Raw genomic sequence first — 16,605 nt, 5'->3', positions numbered from 1 at the left:
ATTCAGTGGAGCATTTCCAGCTTTTGAGAAACTCTAGGACCAGACAGGAGCCCCATTTTAAAACAAATGCCATTTATTGAAGCTGCATCCATTTGCAGCTTTAACTCAAAGATCTGACTCACTCACAGTGGAAAGAAAGACCAGACACAATTGTCTAATGGAAATTTCAAATTAATTGAATTGTGGAGGTTATTAAAAGTTAAAAACATTAACAATATTAGGGAATCATCCATTCACCTGAGATGAGAGATCTGTATCCATGGGGACAGAATCACAGGAGTACAAGGTCATACTTAGAGCAAAAGCTCTCCAGTGTGAAGAAACACAACCTAACCCCAGCTTTCCCTGTTCACAAAATAAGATCTGGGATTCTGCCCTAATGTCATTGTTTGAATTCTTTGTGTATAAATGAAGAAGAAAGACAAAGCTGAAGTTTCTTTGGTGAGACATGGCTGATAACTCTGTTCCACCATGGGGCTAAAGCTTTTCTTGGCCAGGGCCTGGGTCTGTGCTGGCCCAAAACACGTGGCACTGTGAGAGTAAGACTCGTGTTCTGACAAGGAAAATTGTGCCTCGTAACAGCTCAGGTTAATTCCTATAATTCCTCACAGAACTATGTCAGGACAGTATTATTAAGCAACTTACTAATTAAGAATAATACAGAAGGCATTTAAAATTTTGTGGAGGATGGAATTTCTAAGTGATTTTCCATACCATCATTTTTTGACTCATCAGGATAGTCATGTAGATGATTTAGTAATCCAGGAGTTCCAGGAGCCTGGCTGTGTTGGTGTGCTGGTTAGAAAGCTAAATGACAAAGATTTTATTTGGAAATGGTCAAAAGAACATGTAAATCACAAAAAAAAAAAAAAAGTTCAAACCAGTGCTTCAAGTTGGAAATGTGTCAGGAGAAAAGTAGATTTAGTGCAGGTTTGGAAGGGATGGAAGGATGAATGGATGGATGGATGGATGGATGGATGGATGGATGGATGGATGGATGGATGGCCAGCCATGGGACCACCTGAGGCACAAGTGTGGAAGAATAAGGAGTGTGGAGTAAAGAACTGGATGGGGTAGAAGAGGACAGAAAAACCAGGCTAGAATGAGAACAACATCTGCAGGTAGGTGCTGAGCTTCAGTACAAGAGGAAGGAAAATTATTGCTGGAAAAGGAAAAGAGCTATTAGAGCAAAGCCTGTGTTTCAAAAGAAAGGGGAAATAGCAAAGTATTCACCAGCTTTTTGGGTAAATCAGGAGGAGACAGGGAGGTTGCAGAAGATTGCATATTTAGATATGAAAGCTATGCATTGGGATTTGCATTCAATTCTTCTCAGATCTTACAAGCTAGAATTACCTCCTATCATTGCAGGTTTGCCAAAATATAAAAGCAATAAGAAAAGATAATATGGTGGTGGAGCAGAATTGCAGTCTTCCTTCTTTTGGAGACCATGACAGCCTAAGTATTAGCCAGAGTCATCCAGCAGATGAGAAGAGTGAATGCCTCTATTTGACAGGGTTGCTTTGGTAACCTGGATTTCAAAGAAAATAATTTAAACTACTCATGCCTATGCAGTCCTAGGAAGGGGATGGATTGGACTTAAAAATCCCTAGCACCACAGTTTTTGTGTGTAACTGGCTCTGCGAGCACAGGAAAGAGCAACTAACATCTCCAAGCAATCAGTAGGATTGCAAATGGCAAGTTCAAGGAAAAGGAATACAGTTCAAGGGGTTCACAGTTAGATTTTATATCTTAATCTAATATATCAGAAACTACTTGGGTCTAGGAGGACATTTTAATTTTGGAAACCGATGCACGTCATGGACTTAGGCTTGAAAGAGCAGCTGGTCTGCAGGGTCTGAGACAAACTCATTCAGACTTGACCTATGCTGCCTTCTCAGGCAAGGGATGAATAATCCATAAAGAATTGTAAATATTTTTTGGCTGTGAATAAAAGTAGCAATGTCCCAGTCAGTCCAGGCCAGCGAGTGAAACACAATTCATATCTTTCAGAGACTAAAGCATAGGAGTCAAAAGCGTTAACCCTGCTGAAAACCTTGGCAAGGAGCTGCCTTCAAAGCACCATAAATCTGCAAAGGGACTGAAGTACCCTACAAGTACCTTTGTTGTTTATTTAACTATCACTTAGCTGTAGTATTACAAGATATTCTGTGTACACTCAAAACCATCAGAGCTGTGTTAGCTGGGGATTCCTTTTCAGCACTCTCTAGCTGTGTCCCATTTCCTCAGCACAGGTTTTTGTGGATGCTGTCCAGCAGTTCAGCATTAGTGCCATAAATGCCGTGGTGACAGCATTTGTTACCCCCACAGCAGCACCATTGCAGGCAGGAGCAGCCAGCCCACGCTCCCTGCCCAGCCTTGGCCATGCCCTGAGGACAGGTCAGGGGCATTTGGCAGCCCAGGGGGTGATACTCTGTGTTATCCCCCAAGGTTCATTCAATCCCTTGTGTGCACACAGAGCCAGGGCATCTGCTGCTGCCTTACACCACTTCTAAAGTCCCTTCCAACCCAGTCTGTGATTATTTATGGTTTTTTTCAAGAATGCCCAGAGGCTCCACTGGACAAGCTGTAGGAGTTCCCACTCCAGTCAGCCTAAAGAGATGGCTGAACAAAGTGGTGATTCAGGTTTCTGATGTAGATGGGGAGCTGAGGCCCAGAGAAATTAAACAAACTGTGCTGTTGGGCTGCAAGGCACTTATTGGAACTGATCTCCAAACTTGTCCTACCTCTGCCTCAGCCACAGCTCTGTTGATTCTCCAGTAATGCTCTTGCGTGGTGTTCGTGGATTCACACAAAAAAAAGTTATTAGGTTCCTGCAGCACATGTTCCTTAGCAATTAAAGCACTAAAGACCTAATTTTTTGTTCTCCTCTCGGTGAGCAGAAACTCTTGGAGCATCAATACAGTCACTTAAAGCTACACAACATTCATCCATCATTCCTGGTGGCTTATCTGACTCACACCACCTGGAAGTACATGCTTTGCTTATCACACTTTGTTCTTGGAATGGGATTTCCTAAATCCATCACCCGTGTGGCACTGTGTCACACCATGGGATCAACTGGGCTGTTGGTAGCAGCAGCACCCAGATCTGGGGGCTATAAAACCTTTTTTAACAGCTCTTCGTTTATTTTTCTCTGTATCCAAGTATCACAGGATAATTATTTTCCCAGGAAGGCTTAGTTCACTGTCACTTATGGGACAACAGCCAAGCAGGAGCAGGATTACAGATGCTCTCATCTCTGTAAAGGGAGTGCCATAAACAGTTAAAGACCAGGGACTGTTCTGGTCTGATTTACTCTTGTTCTGCTTCTCTCAGTTTCATTTTAGTATTGAATCTAAGGAGTTTTGCATTACAGAAAACTCACTGCCCACCAAGCTCATCTGCTCCATGAGTACACCCAAAGACAAAAGGGTCCTGGCACAGAGGGGTTTATTTTAAGCAGATGACTTTCACCTACGCCTGTCACTGAGTAATTGTTACACCTACTACAGCTCCCCTCTGGGAAAAAAAAAATAAAAAAAGTCACAGAACAAAGTTTAAGAAAACACTCTATAAGCTTTGTAAAACATAAAGACATAAAGGCTTCGTTTTACTCGGTGTAGAACTCCATGGTTAGTGAGGCAGCTAACCTCTGCCATAGATTTATGCCAGCAGCATTTTCTGACATGGGACTGCAAGGGCATAAAGCTCAGGATCTCCCAGTAGTGTGAGGCTAATGATGAAAGTGTGTGTGAAGGGAGTCACAGGAACAGCCTGAACAGGGGAGCACCCGCCTCTCGCTCAGGTGTTCTGACAGCCTGATATTAAAGACCTGCAAGTGTCAGAAGATGTAGGAAATCAAGTGGCCTCCCTGACAGATTTTACAGCACAGTGTTTGTGCTGTCAAGGCAGTGAATATGACAACCTGAGGAATGACAGTAATAGGAATGTTTTTAAGGGAACAGCTGAACAAAGATGCCACTGTTGACAATAACATGCTTAAGTTAAAGGGAGACTCTCGGAGCTTGTATTGGAGAAGTTATTATTAAGCCCAGTTTTCTACTTCAGGGTTTTTGTTTTGTTTTCAGAGTCTTCCTGTGTGTTTGTCTGTCTGGTTTTACTACCATAGTGAAATACTATTTACTTGTACTGTGGAAGAAAGATAAAAGCCACTCTGAAACGCTGCTTCACCTGTATCATTGTCATAGCATAGGCAACATCTGAAGGGTGCACTGATTAAGATTTAAAATCTCCTATTCTTTTTTCTCCTGCAAGTTTTACAAACAGACAAAAAAAAAAACAACTTGATTTGGGAGAGCTGAAGTTTGAGATGAACAGTGGCATTGAGCCCCATTTATCTGACCACCTAAAAATGAGATCATTTGCTCGAGCTAGCCTTGGGGTGAATGGAGAGTGCAGGTGTGCAGAGCACATTTTATGCCACTCATCTCTCTCCAGTCACCAGAGAAGATGGCCAGACAGCTCCAACAGATGGGACACTGCACAGTCAGGAGGGGAAGCTCAGGCTAAGCTGGAGGCACAAACCAAGCCTGGCTTTCCCAGCCACCTCAGCAGGGCTTTAACCTTCCCCACATGAGCCTCCATGTCCCGGTAGCATCGTGTAACAAAGGACTTGGCTTGGCAGAAACCAGAATCCACATACATTAGATCATCTTCTAAGCTTGAAATTATAATGATAACAAGAAACAAGTTTAAGGACAAAACAGAAGTGTTTCCTGTTTATTTGCTAGGAAATACTGATGAGTGCAAAAAGCTTAAGGAATCCACAATGTTTATCCAGAGCTGCTCAGGTCTGGGCTCATAAGGACACTGAACAAATCAAAGGCATTTTGAGGCAAATCAAAGGTATTTTGAGGCAAATCAAAATAAATATTACCATCCCTTAAGAGCACTTTATCTCTGAAGTAGTAGTTTCCATGACTTGCTTAAACTCTGGAAGTAAACTGAAGTTTGGCTTCTAGGTCTGTGTCCCACCTCCATCTCAGGCTTTGCTCACCTGCAGTGGTTATTAGCTGTGGTGTAAGAACTGGCTCTGGGGGTCAAGAGATTTGTATTAAAAAAAGGAAGTGCTAATTACAGTCCACCCCAATAAGCTTAGAACTATAGCAGAGACAAGTCCATTATCTCAGAGTTAATAGGGTTACAAAATGTTGACAATGCACATGATCTGCTTTGCTATCAAATGCTACTGAAATTATGGATTGTTGCCACAGCATGGGAGTTGCACCAAATGATTAAGACTTGTGTTTAATTGGGGTCATTGCCTATGGAAGTCTGGCTTTCAGTGGTATTTAAAGCCCTGGATGGATGCAGGTGCCTAGGTACATTTGCTAGTTACTCATCTGCCAGCAGTGCAAGTTAGGGAATTCTCTTTTAAAATGCCTTTGAGGTGCCTGTTTGGAACTCCTGCATGGGATTTAGTGTCACCCTGCCTGAGGTGTCTGAGGAGGAGCTGTGGACGTCCTTCTGTAGTCAGCACACAGAGGCAGCCACCTGCTGTCCCAGAGAGGCAGGGAGCTCCTGGGAAAAGGGAATTTTCCTCTCTGGTAGCTGCAGAGGGAGCCTGGATGAACTGAACCCGCTGTAGGATGGCAAGGTCAGATGAGATGAATCCAGAAAGAGATTACACATTGGTCATTCCCTTGCAGTTAATGGAAAGGATGATGCATATGCTGTCCAAGGGAAAAATAAATCAGTGTTCATATCCCAGTCTCATCTCCTGTAACACAAGCATATCCATCTTATCACTTGAGAAGGGAAGGAGGATCAGGGAGGCTTTACCTGAATGACTGCAGGCATCTCAAAGTAGGAGAAGGAGCAGAGGATTAATACAAAGGTTATCTTCTATTCTCTGAATGCTTTTAAAGCAGTGTTTCCATTTGTCAGAGCTATGTTCCTACACACCTGGAATTTTTCATCTCTTTATACATCACTCAACTTCACTGAATTCTTAAAAGTGAGATACACCAGTGCCTAAAACACATACAGCTGCAGCCAAGTAAGAAGTTTGGTTTTGTGCATCCAAATCTGTATTCAGGGACCTCACTTGTAGCAGAAACTAGAATAATTTTCAATTTGTGGTAACAGAAATTTTGCTGTGACTTAATTTTTCTCAGTTAGCTCATCAGTAAGTATTATTTTTCTTAATGAAAGTTTTTAGTTAATATAAGTGCAACTCTTGAAACACCAAGAAAACAACTAATGTGTTCTGGAGATAGTGTTACTTGCAGTACAGTACTTGGCATGCTGCTTCCAATACATAAGTTTAACAGAAGAGAAAAGCTTATTCTTCAGAACAAGATCTGAATGCGAACTGTAACCATGCTCTGCAGCATTTGCTATCACATAAAAAGTTTCTTTGCAAGCAGAGGTTCGGCTTGGCAACTCCTGCAGATAATTTTATGGTGATTTATTCCTTTTTGAAGAGCATCAGATGATACTGATCTTTCCTCTTTTCCTCTGTTGCTTTCTTAAAATGTGACATTTTTGTCATGTTGTTGCCCTGAGCAGCACAAGCACAACTGCAGCAGCACCAGGACTGATGTCACCTTCTCAGGAGTTTCTCAGCCAGCCTGTTACTGCAGCTCCCCATGGATGCAGTGTCACTCAACACCTCCCCTTTAGTGGTGACTAAAAATCCAGATGCTGCCTTTGGGGATTTTTGATTTCAGAGCAGCTTGGTGAGCCTGAGGTCCCACACTTGGTAGCAATCCAAGGATTTTTGCTAGGATGGCTTGGTCCTTCCTCATTGGTTTTTTCCCTCAAGGTAGATTCCCCTGGAAACACAGACCTACACATGTGCCCACATACAGGTATTCTAGGTAACACTGAAAGCTAGACAAGTGCCTTTCTGTTATATGCATAAAAGTACTCTGTTCTGAAAGACGTTTTCATTTTAAAAAAACCAGTCTTAGACAAGAAGGTATTTTCCTTTTACTCCCAAGATTTTATTTTTAATATATTCAACATGCCTCATTAACACATCCAGAAAGGTTTTGACATCTTGAAGACTCTGCTTCAAAAGTTTCTGCTGTAGTACTTTTTGCTGTGTTTTGAAGCTACTTTAAAAATACAAAATGCTATCAAAAAGGCCAACTAAAATGTAATAGAAACAAGCTCAAGTCCAGCTGAAAGGGAGCTTTACAGTAATGGTCTGGGTCTAGAAATCCATATAAAAAGGCTTTAAGTTCTTTTATATAAAGGATTTTCTTCTATCAGATAAATGCTTTCTTTGCTCTGAGTAACTTTCTGGTGATTTCTTGCTTGAAAAAGATTTGTCAAGTTCTGAGATCTGTTTAAGCTCCAGGAATAATGCCCCTTCATCTAGGTCACAGTCCCACAGAGTAAGAAGTTAAGAGAAGTCCCCTTTTTCCATCAGCCAAACATGACTCCTGGCCTTTACTCTTTGGAGGGAAATGCATCAGGCCACATCATCCCACTCCACACTCATTTATTCAGCCAGGCCAAATCTCCACATGCAGATTTTTAAAGATGTGATTTGAATTTCTGCTAACACACTGCTTGGGTAATTTGAAGACTTTCTGTGTTCCAGGGGAATCCCTTTCTGCCTTTGTAAATTTCTACTGAATAATATGTCTGAGAAACTCCTCTGTGCTGACTTTCCTGTTATTACCTTCCTATGATCCTTGGGTCTAGGACACCTGCACCACATGGCCTTACTCAGCATAACAAGCTGCCTTTCTGTTTGGGAGGCCTGACTGTTGCTGTCCTGCTGAAAGCCAGACAAGGAGTGAGTTTGCTCACTCTGGGACCTCAGAGTGCTGTGAGTCCTTGCTGCAGTACTGGCTGTGTGTGTGGTGTGCTGATGCTGCCTCATTTGGGAACGTGATTGCACTGATTTGAGTGACTTCACATGCGCACTGTGAGTCACAAGCCTAAGTGCACTCTGAGATGAGCTAATTTTCCCCAATATGCTTTGCCAAATCTATGGCTATTTAAATACTTCTGAGAAAGGGGGGAAAAAAAGGTCTCTGGAGAGAATGACAAAAGGATTTTATTTTGGTACCAGTGTATTAAACACCTGTATCAGCAGATTCTTGGACGTCTTCTCTATTTCCCAGCTTTCCTCTTAGGTCTTCATTACTGAGAATATTTAGTTAATTGCTGCAAATGAATTATAAACTGCTCAAGATTATTCTTCTATGCCCTGACCCTTGAAAGATCTAAATAGAGTGTGAATACAAAGGGAGGAAGGAAGTCATGATTATTTCCACAAGAATATTTAGGAGGTTTTACTCACATTTGAGAATGGAGGACTTACAATAATGTCTAAAAAGTGCATTCCTAAGCAAAACATAGCATACAAGAAATAGTTGTTATATTTGTTGAAAGCTGTTTATAGAACAAAAAAAATTGTCCACCATCTATCATATGTTGAAATCAGTTGCCTGGTAAATAACATTCTGCTTAGTGTGACAGTAATGAAGAATTTTATCTACAGCCACTGCAATCATAGTTTGCAGCCCTTGTAAATATTCCATTTACTTTTATGTAGGCAAGCACATTAACTGTTAGGCAGATTACTAAAGGGAGGGACTGGGTATTTTTACCTTTCACACCTCACTTGAGAGGTGCCCAATTGTTAGGAGACTCCAGGCTGAGGGATCCTGATGAAGATGCAAATAGTTGCAGCTCCAATAATGATAAAAGACCTAAATTCAGAGGGAATATAATCCATTAGGGCTGTGCAATTTGTAACATTATTGTGAAGAGACATTCCTTTTACAAAGGGAACGGGAAAGAAAATATGTTTGATGCACTGTGTAATGTAAGGAAATGGTAGCCTTTGGTAAGTAAGGTTCAAAAAACCCCACTTATCTTAAAATATATTCCATTGACTAACAATCATGTGCCAAAATTAAGCAAAATTCCATTCTGAATATTCTTGAACAGAGTTTAAAAGTTCTGAGTGATGACATTGGTTGAACCATTAATGTAAATCCTTAAAATATAAGTAGTTTCTTGATACCTTCCACTTTGAGTCATCTTTCTTTGGGAAGAAACCCACACAACAAAACCAGATGCTGCTCTACATGCACAGGAGAAATCAATGGATAGGATCAATATTCCCTCCACAGGTAATAAATGCTGAGAAGCATTTCTGTCTATCTAAATTGATCCTAGAGAATTCTTTAAATTGGTTCTGATGTGTATAAAAACCATTTCCCTATTGATCAAAGCTTTTCTTGCTTTCTTTCTTTGATATGTTATTTCATCTCTGCCATCAGGAATGGTCTCACGCTTCTGTATGCAGTTATGATAAACAGAATTTCTTCAATCCATGCAAGATTTTTTATTTTTAATTTAAACCCAGAAATAGCTGGGTTTGTCTTTGAAGGTGGATGTTTTGCTTATAGTTAGGCAGTGCAAGTAATTTTTAAATTGGGGAAGTTATCACATCAGAATTATTTGCAAGGAAATCTAAAGTAACTGCTGTACTTTTAGTAGAAACAGCTGCCCAATTCCTGCTCCTCGACTGCTCTGTTGTCTCTGAGAGGAGGAGAGGGTTTGATCTGTCACTGTCCTTGTTGTGCCCCATTTCTGAGCAGAAGACTTCACCTGAGCTGCTGAGTCTATGGGAAATGTTACTGGGAGTGAGCAAACAGTGCCAGTCATCACAAGGAATGTGCCTGGGGATCTGCAGAGTTTGTGACTTTTGTTACAACAATATTTTATTAGCATTGAAGCTGCTAGACTGCTCCAGAAACATGAAATACTGGTGGGCTAAAACAGAATTTTTCAGACTATTTGATAATGAGATGTTACAGAATGAGTAAATTAATTTGCCCAAAGAAAAGTTAAATGTTTAATGGGCATATAAAAAGGCTCACCAGTGAGCAGTGGGGATGGTTTGCTCCAAACCTGTCACAGTTTGCAGCTGTTTGGACATGTAAAGCAGAGTGTAGTGTGGTCCTGGCAAGGTTTCACTCAAAATTCACTGTACAAAGAACACAGTTATCGTGGCTGTGATTTCTGTTAGGCTCTCCTGAAATATAAATTGTCAAACTGTCTTTTGACAAGTACAGATTTTGTTCCTTTTACCCCAAGTAATTTGGAACCATCAACCCAGCAAATTAATCTTGTCTAGTTCTGTCTTCTGAAGAAATGCAGTAACAAATTAGATTGCTTCAACATGCCTGCCCTATTTTAAATTTATCCACCAGTTCAAATTAGGAGATGGATTTCATACTGATTTCACAGAAAGGGCTTTGGTTCCTTAGGATTCTTTTCCTTAGGTATGTAAAGTTCCTTGCAAGATGAGGAAAAGCAGGTTGCTTACTTTTATCTAACACAACTGAGCCTCACTGAATGCAGTAACTTTGTTTTTAAGTTCACATGTTTAGGTCAGTATGGACACTCCAGTAAATTTGGTGGGATTTTTGCCAGATTCCTGCTTTTGGCACTTTATGGCTATGGTCTTTATCAAACCCATAACTTTATGTACATTTGGAAAATGTACAAGAACAGATTTGCATACAACATAATTAATCTTAACCACCCCCTTTTCCAGAGTGGGGTATGTATCCTAAAAGTAAAAAAAAAAAAAAAAATTACTAAAATATTACTGTCTCTGAGGTACTAAATGATTTTAGGGTTCAGCTCTTGTCTCAAAACAGTGTAGATATACAGTTTCAGTAGCAGGAATAGTTCTTCTGGAAGGGCATGGATGATTTTTATTGTTTTAAGTACAAATGTATTTCCAGCCCAAACAACAGCACTGCATTGTAATTAATCAATGCCTAAACCGAAGAGCATTGCCAGTCCAGAGACAAGAACAGAGTAGTTGTCTGTAGGACACTGGGACTGGAAACCTACAGCAGTACTGGGCAAAAAAGAGTGCTGAAATTGCAGTGATTCCCCAGAGAACACTCAGTCTGGTCCAAGCAGAAAGGTGACTGTCCAGAGATTCCAGATCCTGGCTGCCCTGCAGCTCCCAGGTGAGGTGGGATACATACAGTTTTCATGGAAACCCTGTGTTTCACCACCTCTGGAGGGGTGATCTGGGTCTGGCTTGGCTCCACATTTCTCTGTGGATCCCCAAGGAAGGGCTGAAGCCTGAGGTTTACACATGGAGGAAGCACCATCAGCCAAGTACATTTTAATGCACAGCTTAGCCATTTTCTTGGCTAAGCTGTCATCCCCTCAAGGATCCCTTGCACACAAGTTGTTTGTACCCTTAATTGGCTTTGCTACCTTTCTTTACCTTTTCCAACTCACTACATCCCTCTTGAAGCAAGTGTCCAGATGGTCAGAGCTTATGTTATTCTAAGGACATAATAGGGGTACATCAGAAAAATTAGTACTTGTGTTTAGCACTGGGCAACAGCAAATCAGCTGTGACTAGCACAAAGGCTGCTGCTTTAGGGTCTCTGAGTGGTGGCAATGTGCTTTGTCATCACTCCTTGTGTGCCAGGTCGAGGAAGAAGGCTGAGCTCAGGATTGGCGTGGGGCCAGCCAGAGCAAAGCTTCACTTTATCTCCCCATGTTGCCAAGTTCACCAAGAGATCCAGAGCAGGTTCTGGAAGCCTTGTGAGCTGGAGATCTAGAGGCTGTGAGATCTAGAGGTCAGAGTCTTGGAGACTTTGCATCTTCTAAGCAGAATCTATTCATTTCAATGCAAATCAGCCTAACTGCTCAGTTCAGTGAGTTTGCATAGACCAGCCCCACCTGACAGTTGGGTCAGAGGTATGAAGAACTACCTCTCTTCAGGCTTTTATCTTCCTCCAGTGTTCTATCAAAGTGCCTTTGTTAGTGACAAGTAAGTATCCTTCATTAAAATACAGCTTTGCATCACAATTATGTAGTAGTTTTTGTTTGCTTTCCTAATTGGAAAAAATCTTGAAAGAGCAATAAAACACAATTTGTTCCCTCTTCCCAAAATGAAACATCTCCTTTTGGAAGGAAGGAGGGAGTAAATTTACATTATAATGAGCAAATGGTTATGAGCCTGTAGATCAGTGTTGACATAAAGGGTGAGGGAAATGAGATGTTGTCATTTTGTGCATTCCCCTTCGCACACATCTGCCTGTGCACCCTGCTGCTGCTGAGCCAGGAGGTGGCTGTGTCATGGGCAGTGATAGTAACACACCCTAACTCAGGGAAAACTCCTGTGGAATGGATCATCCTTCACCAGGGCTGCCAGGTGAGCTCCATCCTTCCCCCAGTGAGTGCCAGCGATGGAGGCAGTGCAGGTACTCCTGCACCTCCGAGCTGGCTGCTTCTTACTGATCCCCTCTCTGTTTTCCTCTTGGCTTTGTCGTTTCACAGGATGAGTGTTATGGTTTTGCTTCAGGCATGTGGCTTACCTAGCAAAGCAGGCAGAAAATGCAGGGTTGGGGTCTGCCCCTGCCCTGCTCAGCCCAAGGAGGGAATGAGCTGAAGCTTTGTCTCAGCTGTCATTCTGTCCTGCCCTTGCTTTCTGGAAGTGGACAGCAGCTGTCCAGATATTTTCTCCTGCCTGTCCCTGTCTGTAACTACTGGGTTCATTAGTGGTTTTGAGAAGCTGGAAGTGACATTAACCCCCTGCCCAGCTGTTGTGGTGTCAGGGCTGCAGGCAGAATGGCATTTGTTTGGCTCCTGGAGAAGTCATCCAGCGATTGCCTGGAGAGTCTCGCTGCAAGTGCAATCCATATGCAATGCTTCTGTCAGCAAAGACTTGCGGGAGGAGAGTTTATAATAAATATTCACATCTGCTGCTTTGGACACTCTAATCCATCCTACAGATCTTTGCTGTGTCAGGCTTTGTTCTAGATGAAGAAGCCGGGTAGTTGTAAAGGTTTGCAAATAGGGCATATTTATCATGGTTAGCTCTACTTGCTAGTTCCCTTTCTTGCACAAATATCCGTGACCACACTGAGCATAAGTTGTGGTTAGATATTCTCAGTGCATTTGTAAGCTGTTTGAGGCTACGTGTTTCTTTTGATAAATGGTGAAATGAAGCCATCAGATCTTCATGAGCAGAACAGACAGCATCATTGTTATGACTTAGTTTGAACAGAGGGACAATATATTCCCTGCATAAACTGTGCATCACATAGGCACACCCAGGGCCCTGAAGTGTTAAAACTGGGATAAATTCCTCCATGCTCATGTCTGTTGGGCAGTATGTTCCCATTGGCTATTTGGTAAATAACCTGAGTTACTAAAAATAGAAAAATATCTCCTGTTTTTCATAATCTTCCCAAAAATTATGACCTTGGTGCCAGATGGACTTGGTCTGTGTCAATTTCAATTATTCTTCTGCTGGTGATGTCTTTGCTTTCAGAGAGAAAATCTCAATACATAAGAAGAGCTGTAATCACTCGCAGGGTGTATTGAACTTGCTCTAAATAGAAAAAAGTGTTTGACCAAGATCATGACTGACACTACAGTGATCCCATTGTTGTTAGGGCCACATTAGATTTGAAATGAATGTATTGATCTTTTTTTTTTTTTTTTGTACATGAAACTCATGATTATTATAGTTAATTTCTAAAGGAGAATCTTTATCTGGAGGCTGGATAAGAGGCACTTCAAACATGTCACTTACCAGCTATTACCTCTGCTTTTATTTAAGCAGGAAGATAATAAACACATTCTGCTTCCTTAAAAGTGTTCAAAACTGAGTCCATTTGATTTGCAAAAAGCACATGGAAACTGAGAATTCCTTAGAACCTTTTTTAGGTTTTCTTTTATTTTTTCTACTGTTAAACCCTGTTCTATACTAAGGATTTAATTATAATTTTTTCCATAAGGATACAAGGGAGCAAGCACTCAGTATAGTTAGATGCCTGACCTTCTGGAAATTCAGCTGAAAACTCATATCCTCATGTCTCAGAGTGGTACAAGAAAAGGAGTGTCAAAATCATGGTCTGATATTGATACCTACAGGTATTAGGAGAGCATCTACTCCTCTGGTGCTCAGTCTGTGTTTCAGAATCTGTCCCTGAACAACTGTATTTAAATATAAGTGATTGTCCTGCTCTGGTCTGCTCCACCTTGAGTATTGTGTGCACTTCTCATCAGTGTAACATAAAAAAATGATTAAGCTATTAGACAGCATCCAAAGGGCAGCAAAGATGGTGAAGGGCCTTGAGGGGAAGCTGTGTGAGGACGGACTGAGGGCACTTGGTCTGTTCAGCTGGAGGAGACTGAGGGGGGGGGCTCACTGGGGCCTGAAACTTCCTTCTGAGGGGAAGAGAAGGGGCAGACACTGATCTCTGCTCTCTGGGAACCAGTGACAGGACCTGAGGGATTGCCTGAAGCTGTGTCAGGAGAGGTTTAGTTGGATATAAGGGAAAGGTTCTTCCTCCACAGGGTGTTTGGGCAATGGCACAGGCTCCCCAGGGATAGTCACAGCTCCAAACCTGACAGTTCAAGAAAGGTTTGGACAATGCTCTTGGGCACATGGTGTGACCCTTGTGGTGTCCTGTGCAGGGCCAGGAGTTGGACTCCATGATCTCTGTGGGTCCCTTCCAACTGAGCAGATTCTGTCATTCTGTCTAAGTAGCCAGGCTCCTTGTGAGGAGAACATGAGGTCTCCAGACTGGCCAAATTACTCCAAACTCCAATCTCATTGTTATTGATCCATCCAACTTTCTGTTAATTTATCTCAGAAAACAGGAGTACACGCGAGTCTCTTTAAAGCCAACATCTCAAAACTTCCCGCGCCTTTGCCAACCTCGATGATGCCTTTGCCGTGTGTTTCAGGTGACCTGGTGGCTCTGGCCAGCAGCGAGGGCTCCGTGAAGGTGCTGTCCCTGGCCGTGGGCCAGCTCTCCATCCTGCGCGGCCCCGGGGTCGAGGTGCGCTGCGTGCGCTTCCACAGCCAGGATTCGCTGCTGTCCGCGGGTGCCGATGGCAGGGTTTGTCTCTGGAGCTGGGCACAGTGACACTCAGTGACATCGCCTTCCACGAGAGAGGTCTGACGGCAGCACTGCGCGCTTATAGCTTCCTAGCTCGTCTTTGCGCTATTCGGGCAATGTTCGCCCAAACGGAGCATTATTTAGCGTTTTATCCAAATAAACCCCTCTAGTTCTCCCTCTTCCTGCTGTCACCGCGTTTTCCCCAAGGCCAAGAATCTCTCTTTTGGCGGTTTCTGGAGAAACAGCTTTACAATGACGCCTAATGCCGGCGCAGCCGAATTGCAAGGAGATTGATTTTTAATGTAGCGCAGCGCGAGCCACAGGAGCCGGGGCGCCCCTTCCCCGGCGCAGCCGCCTGTGGGAAGATGAGGCGAAGTTTCCACAATGCGGCCATGGGGGATGTTTTCCCGGACACCGCCGGGGCAGCGGCGATGAGCCGGAGCTGGAGAGAGCGGAGGGGCTGAGAGAACCCCCAGCCCACGGATCCGAGGGCAGCTGGGCTGAGGGGAGCCCCAGCCGGTGGATCTGAGGGGGCTGCGGGGCCGAGAGGAGCTGGGCTGAGGGGAGCTCCAGCCGGTGGATCTGAGGGGAACTGGGCTGAAGGGAGCCCCATCCGGTGGATCTGAGGGGGCTGTGGGGCCGAGAGGAGCTGGGCTGAGGGGAACCGGGCTGAAGGGAGCCCCAGCTCGTAGAACTGAGGGGAGCCGGGTTGAAGGGAGCTCCAGCCGGTGCATCTGAGGGGAACTGGGCTGAAGGGGAGCCCGAGCCGGTGCATCTGAGGGGAGCCGGGCTGAGGGGAGCTCCAGCCGGTGCATCTGAGGGGAACTGGGCTGAAGAGAGCCGGGTTGACAGGAGCTCCAGCCGGCGGATCTGACGGCAGCCGGTGGATCTGAGGGGGACCGGCAGCTCTGGGCAGAGCCGTCGCCCCAGCCGGCGGCAGGCGGAGCAGCGGCCGGGGCGGAGGCGCCCCGCCCCTGCATTATTTTTTGGGTTTTACCCCCCCCGGCTCTTCTCTCTTCTTCTTCTTTTTTTCTTTTTTTTTTTTTTTTTTTTTTTTTTTTTTTTTTTTTTACCACCACCTCCCTAGAAGCAAAATTAATCGTGATAGGGGCAGGCAGGGAGCGCGGAGCTGCGCGGCGCGGGCATGGCCGGCGCCCGGGCCGGGGAGTCCCCGGAGGGGCGCGGGGGCCGCCCGCCCGCCGGGCGCGGGGCTCCTGCGCCCGCCCTCCCCCGCCTGCCTCCCGCCTAACCCGCGATCGCTCCCCCCCTTCCCCCGCCGAGGCGAAGCTGGAGCCGCAGGAGATCCGCCGGGCACAGGGAGGGGACAGGGATGGGTTGTTTTCTCTCCCCCGCCCGCCCCGAGACCTGAGGAGATGCAGCCCAAGTTCTCCGCGATGACTCTGCTGCTGGCACCGGGGTTTCTCCGCGGCATCGCAGCCTCCGGACCGCCTGAATCCTGCTCCCTCTGAATCGTCGGCGCCGGGTTAAAGCTCAGTTCTCATGCTGTGGTTGCTGGGCTGCCGCGCTCCCGTTTTGCGATGGGAGGTGGAGGAAAAGGGATTGTCCGTGAGTCAACACCGAAAACGTGATTAGGATGAACTGCTTTCACTAATCTGTTTCTAACCTTTCAGTCCATGTTGGCCTGTGACCCCTCTCAGCTTTCACATCCAGCCCGATCAGGTAAGGTGTGAATTATTTACTTGGGGTGAGGGAAGGCGGA

At 44.3% G+C, this 16,605-nt stretch overlaps 2 protein-coding genes and 1 long non-coding RNA gene across 5 annotated transcripts in view; 2 read left to right on the top strand and 1 right to left on the bottom strand.

The window, feature by feature from the left end:
• Positions 1 to 15,064, top strand: part of SPAG16 (sperm associated antigen 16) — a 372,211-nt gene extending 357,147 nt beyond the window's left edge. Inside the window, exon 16 of the mRNA XM_005486882.4 lies at positions 14,731 to 15,064. Within this exon, the coding sequence (XP_005486939.2) occupies positions 14,731 to 14,912 (182 nt within the window). The 3' untranslated portion in view covers positions 14,913 to 15,064. The remainder of the gene's footprint in view (positions 1 to 14,730) is intronic.
• The window catches only part of LOC141730432 (uncharacterized), a 28,012-nt gene that overhangs the window by 9,735 nt on the left and 1,672 nt on the right, over positions 1 to 16,605 (bottom strand). The gene's annotated exons all lie outside the window — the stretch shown is intronic.
• Positions 15,987 to 16,605, top strand: part of VWC2L (von Willebrand factor C domain containing 2 like) — a 45,287-nt gene continuing 44,668 nt past the window's right edge. The window contains exon 1 of one of the 3 annotated variants that reach the window (XM_074548037.1): positions 15,987 to 16,565. The gene's annotated coding sequence lies outside the window, so the exon portion shown is untranslated. The remainder of the gene's footprint in view (positions 16,566 to 16,605) is intronic. The other 2 variants (XR_003380347.2, XM_005486880.3) reach the window with 2 other exon arrangements.

The sequence above is a fragment of the Zonotrichia albicollis genome, chromosome 10 (assembly GCF_047830755.1).
Source record: "Zonotrichia albicollis isolate bZonAlb1 chromosome 10, bZonAlb1.hap1, whole genome shotgun sequence".
In the NCBI taxonomy this organism is placed as follows: Eukaryota; Metazoa; Chordata; class Aves; order Passeriformes; family Passerellidae; genus Zonotrichia; species Zonotrichia albicollis.
This window is presented reverse-complemented; position numbering and strand designations above follow the sequence as displayed.